Genomic DNA, 21,748 nt, shown 5'->3' with positions numbered 1-21,748 from the left:
GAGAGAGAAATATGAATAATGAATAACAGGCAGATGCGTTTTAAGAGATTTTGCCCGTTCGTAATTAAATTTACAACAGACAAAGGAAAATTGAAAAAAAAATTTGCCATTTTGTAAGTGGGTGGCTAGGGCAAATTATTTTAATTTTTTTGCAATGTGTTAACATTTAGAAAAATAAAGACTAGCGGCTTCTAAAGTAATATAAAGTGATTTGGCCTGAGCACAAAAATAGCAAATAGAAAAGTTTGTCGGCAAACAAATGAGGATAAGTTTCATGAGAGAATATGTGAATGCAAATTTGCCAAACCAGGAATATGTAATACACATGGGGGTCCTCGAATTAAGAGAGTTTTTTTTTTTTTTAATAGCAGATTTGCGGTAATTATGACTGTTAGCCTAGCGATACAAATTGAGCCCCTTAGCCTGCTATTAGACCAAAATCCAGATTAAGGCTCTCTCTTGGCTGGGAAAAACAAAGCAATATTTCTTTGAGGACAAAAACGTGTACGGCAACAGGAGGTGAAAAGTGAAAACCGACCTGAGTCATGCTACTAAATATAGAAATAAAGGGGGCGGGGTTGCCACTGAAGGCCAGCGCACAGTGAAGCGGAGGATGATTGCTGATGCTTCTTGAATGAAAGACTTTGTCTCCGCCCATTTTTTCCCAGCGCCGTCTTTCTACTGCTATTTGCACCCGCTTCCACCAACAATGACTTTTCCTCCTAAATAAACCTCAGGGATAATGAGGCCCGGGACACTATCATAAAAGTTGGGACTGTTAAACTGCCGTCGCTATAAAAAGCAATTTATGACGGTGGTTGCAACGAGCTGTTTCCTAAATCTCGTCGGCGCCAGGTTTAGGGGATGGAGTCTTCTTTTAAGGCGTGACCGTAGCCTTCTGACCTACCCTGACTTACAACCACCGTTAGCTCAATGCTAATATGCAATGGGGAAATTCCATAGGCACAAAGGCTAACATTAGCATTGTCACTTTAAGCAATGTACATTTTAACACAAACTTTGTGAACTATGAAAATGTGAGATGTTACTCTGCTTGTAATAATGGCCATATACATTTTTATTGTATATTTTGCAACAAAGGTGGAGAATAGCGACAATCCTATGATGCTAAAAGTCAATCTCTTCATTAATTAGACAGCGACGGTATGCTAATGTGATAAAAAGATGCCGGCGCATTCAGATGCGTCTTCCAAATCCAATCAGACAATTTTGATTAAGTTTAAGTGTTGGTCGGCGCATCAGTGAAGAATTTTTTTTTTCCCCTCAAACTAAACTTTGAAACTAACTATTTCATTTGATTGATCTTCAGCAAACGACCTTGTGACGAGTCGCCCAGAGATGCCTGGCACGTCGGCGGCTTCATTTTGTCGCGCCAAGGACTCCTTCAAACTTACTTAATAATGCAGCGTTGAGAGTACACTCACAATATAAGTGGAATATTTACCCGAGCTTTTAGTGGTGAAGATCTGTATGCGAGGCAAAAAAAAAAAATAACTAAGAGAGGCTGTGCTTCCTAATCAGCACAACTGTCACTTTGGCAGACGGGCTTGAGGCGTGTGTGTTAAGTGGCCGCAATATTACAAATTAGCCGTGCCACATAGGCACGAAGACCTTACAAGTAGATGAGCACGGCCAACATATGCCAGTGAAGACTCCCTCCTCTTGAAACATGAAGGACGAGCAAAGACCAATATAACGTTGAGGCCATGCTGCCCCCTAGAGGCAGCAATTAAATATTTAGAGCCCCATGAACCAGAAAGCACTGTACCAGCAAAAATCAACCAGCTCAAGTCAAAACTGTCCACCCAAATAAATAAATAAATAAATAAATAAATAAATAAATAAATAAATAAAGAAAGAAATAACCTTCATCAAGTACTGCACATAATGAAAAGATGAAATTTCTCTTACCTGTGCGTTCACGTGGTTTCACGACAAAAGGTCGGCAGCAGGACACCGAGGGGAGAGGAGAACAGAACAGATTTCTTGTTAGTGACGGGGTCGTGGAAAATCTATCGAAGGTGAAGTAGTCTGAATCTTTTGCAGTGTAAAATTCAAAGTGACGTGCGATGCTATAAAATCGTAACTGCGCGTCTTTGTCGCTACAAAAAACAAGTTCCCTTGGTATTAAATCAAAATTTGGGCGGGCCGGGATGGCCTGCTTTTAAAAAAGGGCAGATCAATGAAAAACTGGCTTTTCGTGAGAAGTCGTACTCAAATTTCGTTTTTGTGCTTCCGTGCATTTTTTACAGTGTGCAGAAAAGCCAGTCGCAGGGAAAACATTTTGTGAACTTATCAAATTTGACGTGTGGAGCAACAAGCGCTCTCTCTCTCTCACTGGCCTGCAGGTAGAGAGAACATAAAGAAAAAATAAGTGTACAAACAACATGAAAATGTTGATTGGGCAACCTGAGAGAGCTACTGAGATGATTTAATGGTTCTATTAAAGGACCTTTGTGTGACTGCAGGGCAGCAGGGGCGTAATTGGAGGTGTTTATTGTGGCCCGCGTGACGCCATGTTTTGTTGCCGAGGCCAACTCTCTTTTGGCTCGGGCAAAAATCGATTTCGCCCTGAGATTGCTATCCGGCGGAATGTATCCGCGGAGGGCTTTTACTGCACAAAGAGCAATTTCCCGTGTTTTGGCTTTAGGAGAAGAGAGGATGAAAAGTTGGACTGAAAAGAAATCCGAGTTTGCTGTCGGGAGCTTGAACATGGTATTCCTCCAATAAACCCAGCAAGGTCAATAAATGTGCAAGGGGACCTGGCGAGTGTCCATGTAGCAAGGCGTCAAAGGACTATAGCGCACATACTGTACATGCTTTTCTATCCGAGGTCAGACGAAGCGGCACGTAGCTCGTGTAAACTAAATATCATCACTTACTAACTTGGCAGGGATGTTACCAAGGTCATCCAGGGGATATATTCCGCTGTAGAGTAATTTAAGGTCGGCAAACTGAGGGTGAGCAAATCAAGCCTGAGCTGTCTGAAAATTCCGTGTGTTTTAACAAAGACTTTGAAACATCAGATTTGGTTCAATTCGAGACAAGAGGAAATGAAAAGTCACAGATACGACAGTGACGACAGCGACCTCTAGTGGACAACGACGTCCGCCGTACGTCTATGAACTGTCGACATAAGCTCGGCGCCGAATGGTCTTTCGATTTCCGCCTGGCCATCTGGCACGCCCGCTGAGGTATGTACATCCATACGCACGCACGCACACACCTACAATACCGTTCCCTTACTGCTGTTAAATATAGACGCACTTGATACGGCGTCGGCCAAACGCGAATACCGGGGAAGAGGCACGCGGCTCCAGCTTGTTTTTCTTCTTCGGCTTTCTGTGCACTTTGAACAGAAGAAGCTGCTCTTTTGTGATATCAAACAGGAGGGTTGAATTGTAGAAAAGTTGCAAAACAAGATATGGCGTGGACGAGCTGGGGGGGAGAAGGGGCAGGGCAGAATAACATCCGGAGAGGTCAAGGAGTGCAGCACATCGGGAGTGCAGTCAGCAGGGTTCAAAATCGCCCCATCGGGAAAACTATATTGGTAACAAGCCTGTTAAAAGAGAAATTTAAAGGCCGTCATTACTGATGACAAGAGCACAGCTTGCGTTTGAGCACCTTGGAGAAGGTCGCCCATGGGAAAATGACACTGAGAAAAGACAGTATCCATTTTGAAAAGATAAACGGAGCAAATTTTGACAGGGGAGGTTTGGGCTGGATATCGGCGACGTGGAGCTGACCTGGGCACTCCTAGATCCGAGTGGGGTATGTGGCCCAGAATAGCCAAAGGCAGATGACCCCCCTTCCGACCCCAAGGGTCCCCGCTTGTGTTATTCGAAGCCCGAGAGCCACGGAATTCAACCTCCTGCAATATTCCCCTGTATGCTCCTTATTGAGCTAACGGCTAAAGGCGAGATTGATGGCATTTGTGTATCGACCACAATTAGTTAAACGCAAACAGCAAATGGATTTCATTTTTAAAAAGTGTTTTGAAGTTACTGTTTAGGTGAAAAAATAAAGGGGGGAACCAGAAAGAGTGTTGTTATCAAGGTTGAGAAATAGAAATGGACAAAAACAGAGATTAGCTTGCTTCGGAGCTAGCTAACGGCACGCGGCGGTGGCAGAAATAAGCTAGGTTATTATTACCGAGCAACCGACAACTGTGCTGTGCGGCACACCGACGGAAAGATGGCGCTAAGTGCCTTTAGCCCCGCCCCCAAAATCTAAGGTCCTTTAGGGCCTAAACTATCCAGTTGATTTAAATGATTGCTTTTGTTGGGTTTGGCATAAATCAAACACACCATAACAAATAAAGCTTCAAGGTTGATTGTGACAGCGACTTCCCGTTTAAAGTATGACGCATAATGTCGCTCGCAACGTTTTATCGAACCTAAAATTAGACTCATCGCCGACAGACTTTGTAAGGTCATATGCGGGGTGGTGATTTTCTGCGGCGCAAAAAAAACAAAAAAACATCACGCATTGCCAATATTCACTTGATATAGAAGCATACAAATAATCTCCATCTTTTGGAATTTGTCAGTAGATAGACAACTTTGACCAACTTCGTGATTTTCAAGATTGTTGAAGTTTCTCAAGTGTGATTTTTATCTTCATGATTATTTAAAAAAATGACTAGAAGTGAAAGATATTTTGTCAGTTTCCATGGCGGCACACTCATTTGCCACTTACCCGTCGGCGGCAGAACGGCAAACCCTGAGTGATGATGTTAATGCTAAAAATTCGCAGGATTTTCTGAGGCGGTACGGGATCGGCCACGTCGAGGGTTTTGCCTTCCGGCGGCGCTTCGGTGGAAGCCCTGTCTTTGCCATTCTTTACGTTCTTTTTACGGGCGCCGCCAGACGAGAAACGGGGAATGGGGCAATGCCGCAGCATTGCAAAAGCCGGGAGGAAAGAAAAACGAACAAATCACATTCCAGCAAGAAGTCAGGAAGCTAAGCGGTACCGACGCTTGGCTCCAGTCTCGTCCAAACTCCCCCGCTTACGGGCCGGGCCCCCTTTAATAAGTGTCTGGCCTGTGATGTCACTGGCGAGCAGCTGCCGCCCGACGCGTGGCCTCCCCCAACCCCGCCCACCCGGAGACGCTGTGGAATCTGCTCCCATGAACCTTTGGTGGCGGAATGCTTCATACCGTGGCGCACGTGTCTGATGAACTTCCTCATTGCGTGCATACTCGACACCCCCCTCACCCTCGTTGTAACCTTACAACCCAACAGCGGCGGACATTCCAGGAACATTTCTACTTTATGACATACTCGTAGTAGTCGAACGGTTCAGATATGATAGATGAACATAGTCTTTCATCCACTTACAGCAACATTGGGCTGGAAACTATTATTTTATTTTAGAATATATATATTTATTTTATTGATTATTATTTAATTATTGTTTATCATTTTTAAAAAAACATGAATTTGATATATTATAAATTAAAATGGTTTAATCATGACTAAATGACAGAAAGAAACCCCTGCAAGAGCGCGCCAAGCTAACATACGTATGTTACAGCAAAATGATCACAAACGGCAAACGTGAGCAGTCGACAAACACACAGTGGCCACACAAAGAATTATGGGGTTTAACCTCTCTTCTATTCTCACATCCGCCATTGTTTGAGGAGGATTAGCGCGCCAAAACGTCGATCGGAGCCGAGCACGGAGGCCCGACAGATGGACGGGCTCTTGCCAATTCACTACTAGCTGTCATGAAATCCATTCCTGCTTGGTTTTAACTACCGCATTTTCCGGACTATAAGGCGCACCTTCAGTGAATGGCCCATTTTAAAACTTTATCCTTATATAAGGCGCACCGGACTATAAGGCGCACCATTAATGCATCATGTCAGATTTTTAATCCAAATCAAATCATTCTTCATTTTAGCTTTTTTATTTCAACTTCAGACGCAACAAATTACTTTATAATCACAAAATAATGATCATAGTCTTCAGCAGGCCACTTATGATTGATTTCATGACACAATGCTTCGGGCCAGTTTAAATTTAGGAATTTGGTCCATATATAAGGCGCACCGGACTATAAGGCGCACTGTCGGCTTTTGAGAAAATCTTAGGTTTTTAGGTGCGCCTTATAGTCCGGAAAATACGGTACTTGTGTCGACGTGTGACTGTAAAACCAAGGTACGTACGGAACCCTGATATTTTCGCTGCCATGTTTTGTGCAAACATGTAGCGGCAGTAGCTTATGAACGGATATCGTCCTCGTCACGGGCTTATTAATTCAGGCTGAAGGACGATAATGCTGTTTAGCTTGTCTTAACTATTAGAGCCACTAAACAGGCAACATAATGAAAAGCGAGAGATGCTTTTACTGCAAGCGCGGCCCATTTGCTCCACCAAATTGTGCATTTCCTCCCCTCCCTCGCTCTTTTATTACAAATAAGCACTGCACGGGAAAAAAATTGTAGCTGCAAACGTGGCGGAAGCATCATTTTTAGATAATGTAAGCGTGAATGGCCCGGCTAATAGCCACTGCGGCGTGACTTACCCAGGACAGGCAACTGTTTAAGGGAGTGTACAGTCCAGTTTGTCAAAGCATTTGGGTAAATGCCGCCTCCTGGTGGAAGGGAGCGGCACAATACAAGTAACAACAGCTACCCATAGCAAACAAATAGCGCAATATCTTAAATACAAACATATATAGTCAGATATTCGAACGCAAACAGACAAGACTAATCATGTAATTCAAGTTAGTAGATGACAGTACTCTAGCGTAATATTTGTTTTGTTAAAAAGCATGTTACGATAAATGTTGGGTGTTTTCTGTAAACCATTAACCAACCGTCTTGTTTATTTCAATGGGCAAAGCTCATTTTTAACTCATTTTGTCCATTATTTTTAGAGCCAATCAAAAGGGAAAGGTGCAGTAACCCACTACGGTCAGGAGAGGGCGCCAATTGCTAACAGAAACTGCAGCTGGATGGGCTGACGACGACAACGCTTCCAAATACAAGTGAGGTGTGACGCTTACCTTCTTGTGGGAGGAGCTTTGGTGTGAGTCCACATTGTTGGTGGCGACGGTCGCATTGTTCCTGATGGAGGGAGACATCAGCCCTTCTTCCTCGTCCTCCTCTTCCTCCTCCTCTTCGCGCTCGCTCTCCGCCGAGTGCTCAAAGTCGTCGCTGTCCTGGTCCATCTCCTCCTCGTCCTCCTCTTCCTCCTCCCTCGTCCTCCTCTGCTCCTGCCCCCCCTCTGTCCTCTCCTCTTCCTCCTCCACCTGGTGACCGCTACTGCTGTTATTGTTCTCCTCCTCTTCCTCTTCCTCCTCCTCGTCCCCCTCCTCCTCATCCTCCTGAGTGCGCTGCCTCTGCTCGGCCCTCCACGTCCAGCGGGGTCCTTTCTCGGCCCGGTTCACCTTGCCGGGGGGAGCATCCTGGCCTCCCCCGCCGTCCTCCGGGGGGTCGTCGCCGGGGGCAGAGTCGCCGGGCGCCCATTGCGGTCCTCTGTCCACGTCCTCCTGCGAGGTCTCGGGCTGGAGAGTTGGACAAAGTGGGAAAATTGGAGCCGCGTTCACATATTCAAATACCTGCGTGATTTGGGAATGTAAAAATGTCAGGGTCACCTGTTGGCGCGGCCGCTCCTCGTCCTCGAGCACCCGGTTCATGTGCTCATCCTCGTCGGCCTCCTCTGCCGGCTGCTGGGGTGCCCGAGCGGCGGAGGAGGAGGCGTTACCTCTCGTCGCCGGCGCCCCGGAGCCCCGACTCCGCCTGCTGCTGCTGCCCCCCGACAGCAGATCCTGGTTCATTTCCAAAAGCCAGCTTGCTACCTCCTGCACCTTCGCTAAGCTGTCTGACGAGGAGAAGGTCTTGACATGCTGGCAGAAGACGAGAAAGAAAACACGGTCAGGATTCGAACGAGACAAGTTGTGATGAATGGAGAGAGAAAAAAAAAAAAATCTAAAAAGGCTGCATTATTTCTCTATGCCACAGTGTTCTCAAGCTTTTACAAGAAATCTATTGATTCGCCATGCGGCTCACACAGTTGGATTCAGATATTTGGAAATGTCACGTTGACTTCGTCCAGGAATACAACTCCAGGAATTGATTCCACGAGCGGGGGTCAACAACCAAAAATGCTCCAAGAGGCACTCTGACCCGTTTCCCGAAGGGATAAAAAAAAAAACGGTCTCATTCTGCAATTGGCAGCTTACTTGTTTTAAAATGTTTGTTGCTTCGGATAATTGGAAAAGGATGAAATGCATGACTGTCTTCCTTGACACAGTTTCCCTGCATTTCTTTGCTTGGCCCTGAATATGTTGGTTCAGACTAGATGTGGAAAATTACCACAAAACAACAACGACATCTTTGTTTCGACTGAACGAGTCATGAACTGGGTCGAGAAAATTAGTCAAGTTGATTTGTTCCCTATAATACATAAAATGCCGATTTAAAAAAGCAATTTCATCTCCACATCGGGCCTGTAAGCTCATTTTCATGGGCTGGGCAAAAGTAGACGCGCCTCCAAAATCTTCTCAAGTCATAAGACGAGAGAAAAAATTTCCGGGAAGCTCGCACACCCCATTTTTATCAGTTTCAGGAAGAAAAGCCGTTCATTTGACTTTGAGGACAATGTCAGCCGTCACGCGTGGTCTCAGCGCTGCGGTGGGAAGCATTAGACAAATCTCAGATTGCACGGACCCCCCCCTCGGGACCACCGCTCCGTGGCCTGGAGCGGCAGACAACCAAAGGCTATGAATAGTTAAAACTTATACTGTGGCATGATTGAGGTTGATGCACTTTGGTGGTGAAATGTGTTTGTTGCTTCTGGTTTTAGCTCATGCAAATGTTGCTCATTATTATATATATATATATATATATATATATAAGCCAAAAGTGGCTTTTTTGACCATAATAATAAATGTTAAAATAAGCGGTGGCTACTTGTTAAGTGTTAAGTTCTTCAAAAAAATATATATAACAAAAAAATGATGGGGGGGAAAAGTGTATCTGCGGTTCCACTGTGCCCCCGGCGGCCCCCCCTCTAGCTCCGCCAGTGCTCACTTTGCATCTATGAACATTTGGTAAACTGATGATGGTCCATACACGCAATTCATCCGCGTCGGGCTGTGGATAACGTTTGACACCGAGCAGAAGAATTTAACGACTCGCTGTCAGAATGTTTCATTCTGATGCCCCGCCGACCACGACGACTTCTGTAGAGTTTGATCAAGGACCTGGAAGCGATTAAGGCTGACCGTCAATCTCAGGGCTTTTAGAGACGGTCTACCAACCGTTAGCGCTTTCCGCACAATTAGCCTAACACCAAACACTGAAGAGGGCAACACTGGAGAATCTTCTTCTTTGCAGGTGTGCGAAAAGCACACAAATAAAATGAAAATGGCATAAGTGTGTGTCTTTCAGAGCACAGCAGGTGAGAGTAGACAAGATATTGACTTTCCATAAATGCGCACAAGTACTACTAGCTGCTATGGACGGCGTCCACTTGACTTGAAATGCAAACTGGTTAAGTCAATTTAATGCTTTTTTTAAATACATTTTTTGTATTATTATTATTTTATATATTATATATATACTATATTTTCTAAATATAAACATTATTTTTTTTATTTTTCGGTAACACGTGTTTTCCTGGAGTTGCGCTTCTCCTTCCAGTCCATCTGTATTTGTTTTCTTGGCCTCTCCAATTCCACGCAGAAGCTCTTAATTGATTTTTCTATTTCGAGTCGGTCCCTCGCGTCGTCCCACAGGAAGTGGAAGCGCCGCGTGAAAAGCCATGATTTTAAAACGTGTGGATATAAGTCGCCGACTTTAGTTTGAACTCAAATCATTGCGCGAGGAATTGTTTTGTTTCGACGCTCGGGAATGCTTTGAAATTGTGAAGAAGAAGAAAAAAAATCCCTTTGAGCGATTCTATTGTTAATTGTGAGAGCAAAAATTGTCTTGGAACCTCCTCGACTTCATAACCTGGATTGTGAAAGTGGCCTTCATTCACCCCGATGCGAAAAATCAGCATTTTGCCGCCTCTCAAGTCGTTGGACAGAGAAAGGAAATTGGAGAAAGTGCGGCAACGTGTGCAATCTTGTTTTGCCTGTTCCTTTTAGGGGGGGGGGGGGGGAAAGAGAATTTGTTTGTCCACTTGAGAAGGAGCGCCAATCACTGCAGCCAGACTCAAGCAATCCATTTGAAACAACTGATTTGGAGCACACTGTTGTCAAGGCTGCCGCTTCCATTAAAGAATCAATTAGCGTGCTGCTCTCTGATGCAACACTTGTTCGAGTGTTTCAAAGCGCCCAAACAAATACGCGAGGCCGCCGTGATCGTTATTTTTCCACGTTTCCATTTTTCTCAATGAATTCTATTTTTATAATGTTTTGAAGTTTGACCTCGGCATCGGTTCACTTTCGCCGTCTGAATTTCGGTACCGCGACATCAATAAAAGAAAATCGGCCATGTGGGACTTTTGGTAGCGCTCGCGAGCGAGACGCAAACGTGAGCGGCGGTACCTTAGATTTGGGCCGGTTGCCGGTGGCGGCGAACCGCTGCAGCTGCTCCGAAGTGTTGCTGCAGGACAGGAGGTCCGAGCAGCACACGGTGCGACCCAGCCTCTTCATTAGAGAGGAGATGATGCTGCTGCAGCCACAGCCGCACATCCACTTGCTCATTAGTGGCGCTAAATGAATCAATAAATAAACTCAAGGAACCCCCCGCCCTCTCTCTCTTCCTGTTGTTTGTGTAATCTCTTCAAGTTGCCCTCACTTCCGGCTTCTTTTTGTATTCCGCATGGCGCCGCTTCCTCGGGTACTCCGTGTCACGGATGGGGTTATCTTCGGGCCGCAGACGAACACGACAAGGAGTTTCTCGCCCTTGCCATCGACTCCTCCCGACTCCGGCCGCCGCGCACTGAGGATGCTCGATCCTCGTCCGACACTGTGTACTCACACGCGGACGCGCCTCCCCCCCCACAGCCTCCACAAGCCGCTACGCTCAGACTGAGCTCCTCCAAGTTGCCGATGAGGGTGCTTTCCTCCGAATGACATTTGAGCTCCTGACGCTTCCATTAATCGGGAGGGCGGGCGGGCGGGCGAGCGGGGCGGTCTGGCGGAATCAAACGAGAAATGCAAAGCCACTTTGCATGCGATGGTGCGCTTGTGTGTGTGTGTGGGGGGGGGGGCATCCAGGGGTAAAGTAGTTAGGAAGCTGACGCCAACAGGGCACGGGAGATTACTATTGTAATCTGTCAAAATGCTGCGGATGACCGCTTTAACCAAACAGCAGCCGTTTTTGACTTTGTTCAAACCGTTTTTTGCCAAACCGAGTCCCGAGCAAATTATGAATTGTGCTTCCCTCGCCACCTTTGCGACGCAAGCCCGGATGGCACGAATGAGATAGTAACCAGATGCCGTTGAAGGTTGGGGCGGTTGGGGCACGAGGGAGATAGGATGACTCTCTCGGCCAAAAGGAAGCGCGGCAGCAGTGTGATATTAATAGCTGGGGCATTACATTGATTGATTTGTCACCCCCCCATGATTGGCACCGTTTTGTGTCATGAGAACAGCAAAACTTAATGAAACACCCCACGAGGAGATGATGATTTGCAAACGGCGAGGTAGTCTGGTTGTGTGTGTACGCAGTTAAAAAATAATAATAACTCGCTAAACATACCCAGGAAGCAAAGTTGATCAAATGCACATCTGGCAAGAGCTTCTAAAATAACCGCAAAAGCTATTTGACCTAAATACAGATGGGGCCTAGTTTTAAAACAATGAAAACTCATAAGCGCTAACTTGATTAGCGGAAAGGCTTTTTTTATCTTACTCTGATACGCAACAAAGGCAACTGTAACAAAAAGTCTCATTAAAGTGGGAGTCAACCCAGTTTAATTGATTCTTTTAAGGCAGAGGGCAGCCATCTTGTGTTCATGTTTTGAGCAAACGTCACCGTTTGCGTCAATCAGTGAGAATACTTTATCTCGGTATCGCAGATTGTTACTTGTAAGCGAAAAAAAAAATGCAAATAGGTTATTTTTTTTCTAAAACATCCCGCCCTATTGTAAGTAAGCGTCTTTTCGGGTTTGCACAGCACAACACACAGCCAGTGAACCGATGACACCGACAGCTGCACACACACACATAAATACACACACACACACACTTAAAGCTGCTCACAGGCTGCCTCCTGTTCGCTTTGATGATAACAGCGCGGCTTAAAGATGAAACCCAAACAGTCCAGTGTGAGCTTCATCTCGAAAGGTGGGGGGGGGGGGGGCACAATCCTATTTACCGTTATGGTCTTTTCCTCGCGAACACAGGAAAAGGAGAGTTCATTATTTATGAATATTGCTTTTCACCGTGTCAGCTCAGTGCCCACGCGTATCGATCCAAACAGCAGAGTGGTCGCTGCAGCAGAGAGGACGGGACATGAGGCTGGAGGAGAATACCAGGAAATAGACGGCGTCAACTCATCGGCGTCTTTACTCCTGCAGATGCTTACAGCCGTCTTTTAAAAGCTATTATTCTCATTCCGAGTGATGAAAACAAGCAGCTGCGGACTACTTCTTCTTCAGGGTCGGCTGCACTCTACCGGTCAAAGGTGGGAAAGTCATTAAAATGGCTTCCTGCGGGAAAGGCCCGAGTCGGCACTTGTTAAAAACACCCCCTCCCCGTTGTGTGATGGGTTAGTCACATTTGTTCACCGTGAGAAGATCCCTGTGGCGGCTCGGATATTTTAGGGGACACTGGGAACCAAAATAAGAGTTTCCGAGCGACGCAATGAAGGCGACATGTGCTTTTTCCCACGTGTATATAATTAGGTGACAATTTTTGCGTCCACTTACAAGATTATATGTTGAGGTCTTCCTGTTCTCCAAAAACAGGAGTGACAACATTAGCCAGGTTCACCATCAGACTTCAAAAGCTCCTTGCTACAAAATACCACAAACGCTTTCTCGACTCGTCCTGGTTGAGCGATTCAAAACAGAACAAAAAAAAAGGTGTGGTGTTTACTCACAGTTCTATCTGCTTGTATTTGCTCAAGCTGCAAGAGCTGGTCTCGGCGCCGGATGCCGGCCCGGGGGGCGCCTGGACGCCTCCTGCGCACAAAGGTCCGGTCAGTGCCGCCGCCGGCGCTGTCCCTGAGGTCATCAGAGGGTCACGGCGCTGCGGTGCCGCCTGGAATAAGTGGAAAAAAAGAGAGAAGCATAAGGTCCTCTTTTAATGTTATATCGTTCCTCCACACGGTAATATGTAAACAGCACACGATACAATTTACTGACCGGCAAATTTCATTCTCAATGTTGTGTTGCCAAGAGGATGCTAACATAATTAGCATTTAGCTAAAAGTCAAAGGTACAGAAGCAATTAGCATTTAGCTACAAGTCAAAGGTACAGTACAGAAAGAAGAAAAAAACAAACTGTTGACTTTTTGTGCAGAGCTCAGAGTTGTGGATTTGGACCCCGAGGTCTGGGAAAAGAACAGATGTGCGCCCGGCCAATCCAGCTGTGGTGCGACACTTGATAAGTGTGAGACAAAAGGGAGAAAGGGGGGCCGGGGCCACTTGAAATCTCAAGAATTTGCAATAAAATGAAGGACCTCCCTTTTGCGCAGGGTGAGAAAGCCTTTTGTACAATGAGGTTGGATAAATGCATGTATTAATTTTGCCATGTGTCTGAAGTGCTGCACCCAACAGTGAAAATGGCAATCCGCAAACGACACACAAGTCACAAACGGTCGGAATGTAGCTGCTCGTCAAGCTGTTGGGATCGTGCAAGCGCGCAGACAACCTGCTAGCACGGTGGTCTTGTGGGCGGCGAGGTTTTTTTTTTTTTTTTTTTACCCCGGAGGGGAAGGAAGCGTGGTGGCGGCGGACCTGAGCTGCCTGCGACATGCTGCTGCCATGGAAACTCCCATCAGCCAAACTGGCTGGCAGAGGCACAGCACGATCATTTCCTGACCTTGAAATCTCAACGCTGCCTGTCTGGATGGCAGGTGGAGCAGGAGAGCCATCAAAAAATAATAAAAATAAATAAATGTTGAGCTTTTTTTTTTTTTTTTTTCTCCACCCACTGCAAAACCAATGTCTGGTGTCAAAAGGGATCCTGGAAGCCAATCAATCATGAAGGACTTCTTAGATCCGGAGGCCGTTCCGAGGCGGACGGAGACATAATGGCTTGGCAAAAAAAAAAAGTGAAGGGCTTGTTTTCCCGCACCGCTTAGTTCACTTTGACCGTAAAAAGAGATAATCCCCTTCTAATAGACTTAAAGGCACTTTAACTGATCTCCCAGCTGTCTGCGTCGCCACCGGGGGGGGAAACCTTCCGATCCAAAGACGACCTAGTCCGTCCTACGCACATTCCAAAAGTGCCTCAGACGTTCAGACGGAGTCAATTTCACAAATTCAACAGTCGTCCGGTTCCAAAAGATGGATGGAGACATCCCGATACGTGGTCAATATTTAAGAGCGTACGTCTTACCTTAAGTTTGATCGAGTGTAAATAATTCAGAGTGAGACGGAATGTGGGTCAGAGCTGATCTGCATACATTTCCAAGTGAGCAGAACTCCAAACTGCCGCTGCTGGTCTAAGCATCCATTAAAGACGACATTAAGTGTTGAGCTCTGGTTGTCTAGTCTGACGCCACCGGCGAGAAAATAAACGTAACAGCGCCGGACTGAACATTTGGGCAATTGGGTAGGCGAGCACAAAAACTTGTTTCATTAATCTAGTACTTATTGCTAAAGAGTTTGGATGAAGACAGGTGACATTGCATATGTGAGAAGGGGCAAAAAAACCGCTTTGTTGCTATGTCAATGAGCTAGCGGGTACGAGTTAGCCCCAAGGATGAGCAGCCTTGGGGTCTGTTCTAAAAATAGAAGAATTAAAACAGAAGAATTAAAATCCTCCTTTCAACTTGGTTTCTTAATGTAGCAAATGGTGTGATGAATCATTTTCAAATTGTCGCTTGAAGGGCATGAAAGCACTTTAGATTGCACTCCAAACGGCGTTCAACCTTAATTCTGCGATCGACAGGTGATCACGAGAACGAAACAGGATGTGATGAGCTCATCGTGAAACAATAGCAGCCAATCACGCTGGATGACGCCGAACGGGAGTCACGCTGACGCCGTGAGTGTGTGTTTATCTCTCGCAGGAAACGGCGGAGAAGCCCTTTAATTTCCTCCCTTCCTTAATCTCACGCTGCCCACACACCACGTTGACCTCCGTTCTTCTCGCCGTTTCAAACTCGCGCCCCTTCCTCCCGACGCGATGTTATTCGCGGATCGCTCCGGCTTATCGGCGCGCTCCCGCAAAACGAGCGTTTAATCTTAAACAAACACAGAAGCGATAAGCCAAGGGATTCCAACTACTGAAGCATCTGAGGAATGCGTCGCCACCTGAGACTCTCATTCTTTACATTCTCCTTTGATTTCTTTCAAATCGCCCGAGGAGGTCCGAGGGGTTGTTTTGATCTCGTTTCATCATTTTCCGGGTTTTTTTAGGACGGCGACGGTTCAGGACTGGGACGATGGTGGAGTTATAACAAGTCATAAAAGATAAAAAATAAAAAAAAAGCGAATGTGATTATGAGTTGGGCGAGAAGAGCGGACAAACATCTGTTTTCACAGATACAGACAGCATCTTTGCTCACTCGTTTGCTCCCCCTTTGCAATCTTTCAGTGTGTTATCGATCCCGACAGGCGGAACAGGGGAGGAAACGAAACAATTCTTCGCTCTTGGATTTAAATGAAATAAATAGATTATGTTCTGATGACTGTGTTTACTGCCGCTCTTCAAAAGGACAAATGCAAAGACGTGTGTGTGTGCGTCTTTTTCCATGACGCCAATAAAATCAAGGTAATAAGGGGAGGCCTGGAAGGTTGTACACTTGGGGAATTTGAATGGCGTTATCGGGGAAAAATAAATAAACCTTGAAGATGATTTACAAATGAACTTCAAGCGTCAAGTCATCTGCCGCGTAACATTAAATCTACAAGCTAGCGAAACGAGTCAACTAAACAGACGCGTTTGAAAACAAACAGCCTGAGAAGAAAACGAAAAGTGCATTTAACAGACAACACCAGATGACACACTTGAAATACAGATTCGCGGCACGACAGGTGACTCCCACGCACGAAAGCCGCTTGTCTCCAGGGGGGTGCAATGTTACAACAATAAACGCCAATCCACTGTTATTTTTGGGGGGGTTTGAATGCCAGCCATTGTGATCAAGTTGAAGTGTCCTTGAGCAAGATACTGAAACCCCAAGTTGCTCCCTGATGCTGTTGCTTTGAGTACAGAAGGTAAAAAAAGCGATAAATGACAGCCTATTGAGTATTTATCATATCAAAAAAAAGATATTTTTATATGGTAATGCTTACTGTCGATGCGGCGCAACTAGATTTCAATAAGTACTGAAGACCCAAAGTTCTGCTGGACCTTCAATAAATGTTCTCAACTTGCCGTTTTGGTTGAATACCCCCGACTGTCATAGAGCCTCACCGTCCTGTTGATGCTCGACCAGAACTTTGCATCACGCCGCTGTGAGCATTGAGCTGATTCCATTACTCAACTGTGACTTTATAAAGATTCGGCAGGCTTGTTGACTATTATGCAGATATGCTACAAGTTCCAACTTGAGACGATCAAGGTGAAAAAACGTTTCATTTTGAATCACACTGAACATTTAGATGTGTGGCGCAACAACACGAGCGAGGTTCAGCTTCTTCAATAGACCTTTGAACAAAGTTAGTTGCCGAGTTTGAGAAAGTAGGGAGTGAACTCGACTTTATTGGTGGCATTTTTTTAAAAAGCCACTCCGATCGTGTAAACACACATGACACCATACCGGTAGTGGCGCTTCGGGGAGAGAAATGTAAATAATGGCTGAATCTTTTAAGGAGAATAAGCACGATAGGCGGGCTAGAGTTAGCACGTCGCTAAGAAGCTAATGCTAAAGGATGCTAGGCCCACGAAGTGGTGCCTCGCACCCCGGGTCGCGTGGATGGAAAATGCCCGAGTGTTTACCTCACAAGCGCAAGGACGGTCAGGGACGAAGGGCCTCTCCGGTAGCTCCTTGTGGCGGCGTATCCCAAGCGAGATATCCTCATGGGCTACGAGGAGCAAACGCCGGCCGGAGCGTCCGGTGGGATGATGCCCTCCCTTTCGTGTCTTCTCTTCCCAGAGTGAAGCGCACTGGTACCGCGGGCGACCACGTTAGCGGCACCGGCTAACTTAGCATCCGTCCGCGCGGGGGGTGCTCGTGAAAAAACGCCGCTTGTGTTAGCCGCTTCGCTTAAAGCGGTCGGGGGTATTTGCCACTCGCACCAAGTCCGTCACGGCCTGTGTTTGTGACGGAGGGGGGCGCGTCTTAACGGGAGCAAACTGCTTGTCAAACGGGAGCAATTGGGCTTTGACTGCCGCTAGCCGCCACCGCTAGCTTTTCTCGCTTGACTAATAGGCGTCGCGTTATTATGACGTCAAGATTTGTTTCCAAGCAGGCGCTAGGAAATGACGTAGGGAACATCCGTATTTGTTTTCTTGTAAACTGCATTTTTTACTAAAATTACTTTTCCAAGTTGTTTCTTTTTTCATCCATCCATTTCAACAATTAAAATTATTTATTTTATTGTTGTTCTATTGAAATGCCTTTTTTTCCTACTGAAATAAAAATAGACATTTCTTGTTGAAAGGATATTTTACATGTATGTTTTTTTAATTCCTATTTTTCTCTCTCTGTTTTTAATTGTAGAAATGAAGCTGCTGCTAGGACTAAGCCAATTTTGAGTCTGCTGCTGCACCTTGCTCATTTGCATGCCGGGTGTGGGAATCCTCCAGGGAGCGTCTGAAAGTGGGAGATATCGCCCAGGGCCGAGCGTGTGATTTTGAGCAGTGGGCAACCCATGCTGGCGTCCGGTCGAAAGGATGTTGAAAAGCGCACCAGTGCCAAAAGCAGATCTGTACGAATCCACATTTTATGGGGAAATATTCCCTGGAACTGCAAATATTGTCAATGTTGCCCCATAATGATGATGAAACGTTCTACATGACTCACTCGCTCACATTCTACTTGTCTGTGCTATTTCCTGTCAAATAATTTGCCACCAGATCACGTAGAATCAATTAGTGAGAACAACTTTCATCTCCAAATATATTTGACATGGAGATTTGCGAGTTCCGTAGAAGATGTTGTCATGGAAACCTCTGGACAAAATTCAAATGGATTAAAATGTTCCTGATTTCAGAAGCAGCAAGCCGCCTGGAGGACAAAGCTAACGTTTCTTGTCTGAGATTAGCACGCGAGCGCTAGTTGATGAGCATCAAAAACTCGTGTTAAGCGTAAAGCGTGGCGATCCATTTTTCATTTGATTAAGTCAAAGATAGCCAACTGAACCGCAACCACTTTATTATCTCCAGTCTTCAAAAGGGCCACCCTAAAAATAAAGATGAATCATAAAAAAAATGCAAGAAAAAGATTAGCCCAAAATAAAGTTGTGTTTACTGGGGGAAAAAAATCACAATATATCAGAATAAATTTGTTGTTATTTTGACAAATCCATATCTTCATATCATTTTATTTAGTTAAACATTTCATACCTATTTACAAAAAGCACCAACAGAAAATAACATCTTTGGCTGTGATGCATTTGTATATTTACAACAACAGAACATCAAAAAACAAAACTGCATTCACATTGAGATCAGTGCCACATGCACAAACTGCCACTAGGAATCAAAAATGTTTTTGCCACATGAACTGTGTGTGTTTTGATGGCTTTCTTTGACCCTATAGAATGCAGTGCTGCTGTCCGTTGAAGATTATCAGGATGAAATTCAGCGTTTCCCAGAGCGTGACCTCAGATGAGCACACCCACAGAAAAGAAAATTGGGGAAATGTAATATGACTTCAGGGTGTGCTGTGCTTGCTTTTCCACGCCGTCAACCTGCAGCCAAACAATCAAAGGGAGAGGCAACATGTGATGGTGACAAAAGACCAGGAAATGGAACTTATCAACATAGGGAAGTCTCACTTCCCAGTGAAAAAAAAATAAAACATTTGTCCATATTTTCATCACAACTAAAACATTTTGCATGGATTGTGTATTTTGGCTGCCATCTGTTGCCTAATTTTGTCATTGCAGCAACCCGATTGCAGGAACTGCCAAACCGCTCAAGTGACATTCTAATTATCCTGTGTCATCCTCGCAAGTGACCTTTGACCTCTCCATGACAGTCTTGTTTTGCAATTCTTTTTTCCGTCTTGTGTAAACTGTTGAGCGCACATCTTCGTCGAACGTGCCCTCGGATTTCGTGGAAAGTAAATACGGGAAAGGCCTCGTGGAGCCTCAGCGAGGTTGAGTAAGTGGACCTCGGCCTTCTCAGCTGAGGACCAAGGAGGTCATCCACGTTGCGCCACACGGGACTATGTCGTAAGAGTGTGTGGGTGTGTTTGTGGATGTCGTAACGCATCGGTCACACAATGGAAACAGCTGTCATATCATTAAAACTAACTTTCATACATAATGGGAGCTGTTTCTAATTTTTTGACCCACTTTGTGTTATATATTTATATCAGAAATTAGCACTTAAATACTTGTTAAGAGACAATTACTTTAAAATGTGCTTTTTTTCCTGATATGCAGTTGGTGGAACATTGCAACATGTTTAAAATGTACCATCTTTGATCATCCACTGGTCCAGTTCTTCCATCTCCAGCTCCAGCACTGAAGGAACGTCTTCTTCAAACATAGGCCTGGACACACAAAATTGTATTTTCAACACATATTTTTAAATAAATTCATTAAATGTATATAAAGTACGTACATTGGTACTTTCTCTGTACTCGAGCCATCCAGATATGGATCATCCTTTGTGGACTCTACAAAAAAACAAAACTCAATTTACAGTACATGTTGTGTAGTTCTAAGAACCGAAATGCACTTTTCGAGTCGACTCGTACCATGAACGGCAGCCTCCATTTTGAACCTGCGCCTGAGGAAGAGGGCGAACATGACACTGACGATGATGAAGACCACCAGGGCCACCGGGATGAGGATGATGGTGATGCTGAGACCTTCGTCCTTCCGGGGGCTCAAGGTCGTGTCCAGCAAATTGACATTATCTGTAATCCCTTCTGACAGAATACGAATCACTACAATTACAAGAATTACTACTAAGACTTGTAATTAAATAAATAATAAATAATACATAATAAATATTACAATCATATGTATGCATACCTGGACTGTCCACTCCTGAGCCAAGCTCTCCTGGTCCAGAGGCTGGGAAAAAAAAAAAGCTTCTTCAAAATGTATTTTTTCTACTTTTAATTTGACATGACAAAGATCTCTGGCGTTACCTGGATCCAAGACGCTGCCCTGGGTGGTTGAGAGCTCCGATGATGGAGTAGCATTGGGGCTGGATAATGTCGGCTCTACAAATGATAAAAAAAAAAAATTGCTGCCACGTGTCTCTACTTATTAAAGCTAATTCTTTTTTTTCTCTTGAATGGTAAGAATTTGAGAAAATGAGACCAACAATATAAAGGTTTTATAATGACAGCTGGCTTGTGTACTGCATACATCTTCTACAACACAAAACTCGTCAATTTTGTTTTCCAATGATGGCAGATGTGTTATTGTCATATCATGTCTATAAAAAATGTATGCTATAAAGTTTAACCGAAAGTTTTCGTGTCCTCCACGACTTGTTCTTGGTCTGTGAATTTTCCCACTGTTTGGCTTTCTTCTTCAATCACCTCATCTTGGCTTGACACTACAACAGCAACAAAAACACAAAGATGACAAAAAATCTGAGGAAGAATTCGTAGGTCTCAAAAAAAGATTACTTTCCACAAAAATACAAACAAACCAAATTCTCTCCTGAGTTTCAACTTATTTACCACCCAAAAAAATGAAGTATCCTGAGAATGTGGGAGGAAGCCAAAGTACAGCCAGGGATTCAAACCCAGAACCTCTCAACTGCATTAATCCGCCAAAATGAAAATTCAACCAGATATACTTTTACCACCTCTGGTATTGGCGATACTGGCCTTGTTGTGTTTACATGGTGTGGAATCCATACCTTGCAGTATCGCAGTACTTTTTAGTCACACCATACAGGAACTTACCACTTCCTGTCAAGCACTTGCCACAAAAATCAAAAAGGTTGCAAAAGCACATGTGGAGATTTTGTTACCGCCATGATCACTTTGTTCCACCAAAGCTTTATCGTAAAAATTTTACATAGCACTGCATTGTAACATTTTTACGATAAAGACAATTCCAGTGTGATCCTGCTCTGACTGGATAAAAGAATTAGTCATCAGGATCAGGGATAAAACAAGACAAAGAGTCCTCTGGGAGTCGGCCTTAGACTAGAATTGTATGAATTTGCTGACACGGGGGGAAAAAAAAATCCTTACCTGTTCTGGTCCAGGTGTTTGTGAGGAGCCACAACAGGAGCAGGAACAGTGGGGTATTCCTGTGTTGGTCTCTCATGCTAGTAGAAGAAAGCCTCGGGGCGGACATGTTGCCATCGTGTTGTTTTATGTTGTGTGTGTCACAGCATCGCAACTTCCTGACAAGTCTGACCTACGTGGATGGGAGAGGAAGAAGAAGAAGACAGAGGTAGGCCACGCCCACCAAGACCAGTAACTCGGGTGTGACGCAACTTTTTTTTGTGCTTGTTGGCGCAAGTTCGCCACCGCACGCTCGCATTCCTGCTGCAGGCT

The 21,748-nt window shown here is 45.0% G+C and overlaps 2 protein-coding genes and 1 long non-coding RNA gene across 9 annotated transcripts in view; 1 reads left to right on the top strand and 2 right to left on the bottom strand.

The window, feature by feature from the left end:
• The window catches only part of fbxw7 (F-box and WD repeat domain containing 7), a 38,136-nt gene extending 20,955 nt beyond the window's left edge, over nt 1–17,181 (bottom strand). Inside the window, exons 1-4 of one of the 3 annotated variants that reach the window (XM_037258517.1) lie at nt 17,044–17,181; nt 13,031–13,191; nt 7,627–7,878; nt 7,036–7,536 (exon numbers count right to left, since the gene is read on the bottom strand). In XM_037258517.1, coding sequence (XP_037114412.1) covers nt 7,036–7,536; nt 7,627–7,809 — 684 coding nt within the window. In that variant the 5' untranslated portion in view covers nt 7,810–7,878; nt 13,031–13,191; nt 17,044–17,181. Of the gene's footprint in view, nt 1–4,719; nt 5,028–7,035; nt 7,537–7,626; nt 7,879–10,527; nt 10,702–13,030; nt 13,192–17,043 lie in introns of those variants that run through there. The other 2 variants (XM_037258428.1, XM_037258601.1) reach the window with 2 other exon arrangements.
• LOC119132970 lies at nt 16,628–18,896 on the top strand. Its single transcript, XR_005100023.1, has 2 exons — nt 16,628–17,161; nt 17,768–18,896. It is a non-coding gene; the product is annotated as an uncharacterized LOC119132970 (long non-coding RNA).
• On the bottom strand, nt 18,575–21,628 carry tmem154 (transmembrane protein 154). 5 transcript variants are annotated; one of them, XM_037266815.1, is made up of 8 exons: nt 21,440–21,627; nt 20,698–20,790; nt 20,375–20,449; nt 20,238–20,297; nt 19,976–20,146; nt 19,840–19,894; nt 19,692–19,768; nt 18,575–18,959 (listed from the first exon to the last, which is right to left on the bottom strand). In XM_037266815.1, exons 1-8 carry the CDS (start codon nt 21,543–21,545, stop codon nt 18,955–18,957), a joined length of 642 nt encoding a protein of 213 aa, XP_037122710.1. In that variant the 5' UTR covers nt 21,546–21,627; the 3' UTR covers nt 18,575–18,954. The 5 variants fall into 5 exon arrangements, 1 of the variants encoding a protein (XP_037122710.1); XR_005099743.1 differs by lacking the exon at nt 18,575–18,959 and adding an exon at nt 19,412–19,557 and having other exon boundaries at nt 19,628–19,768; nt 21,440–21,628; XR_005099776.1 differs by lacking the exon at nt 18,575–18,959 and adding an exon at nt 19,412–19,557 and having other exon boundaries at nt 19,628–19,768; nt 19,976–20,137; nt 21,440–21,628.
• Between the last annotated feature and the right edge of the window lie 120 nt (nt 21,629–21,748).

This window comes from Syngnathus acus, chromosome 1 (assembly GCF_901709675.1).
Source record: "Syngnathus acus chromosome 1, fSynAcu1.2, whole genome shotgun sequence".
NCBI classification, from domain to species: Eukaryota; Metazoa; Chordata; class Actinopteri; order Syngnathiformes; family Syngnathidae; genus Syngnathus; species Syngnathus acus.
This window is presented reverse-complemented; position numbering and strand designations above follow the sequence as displayed.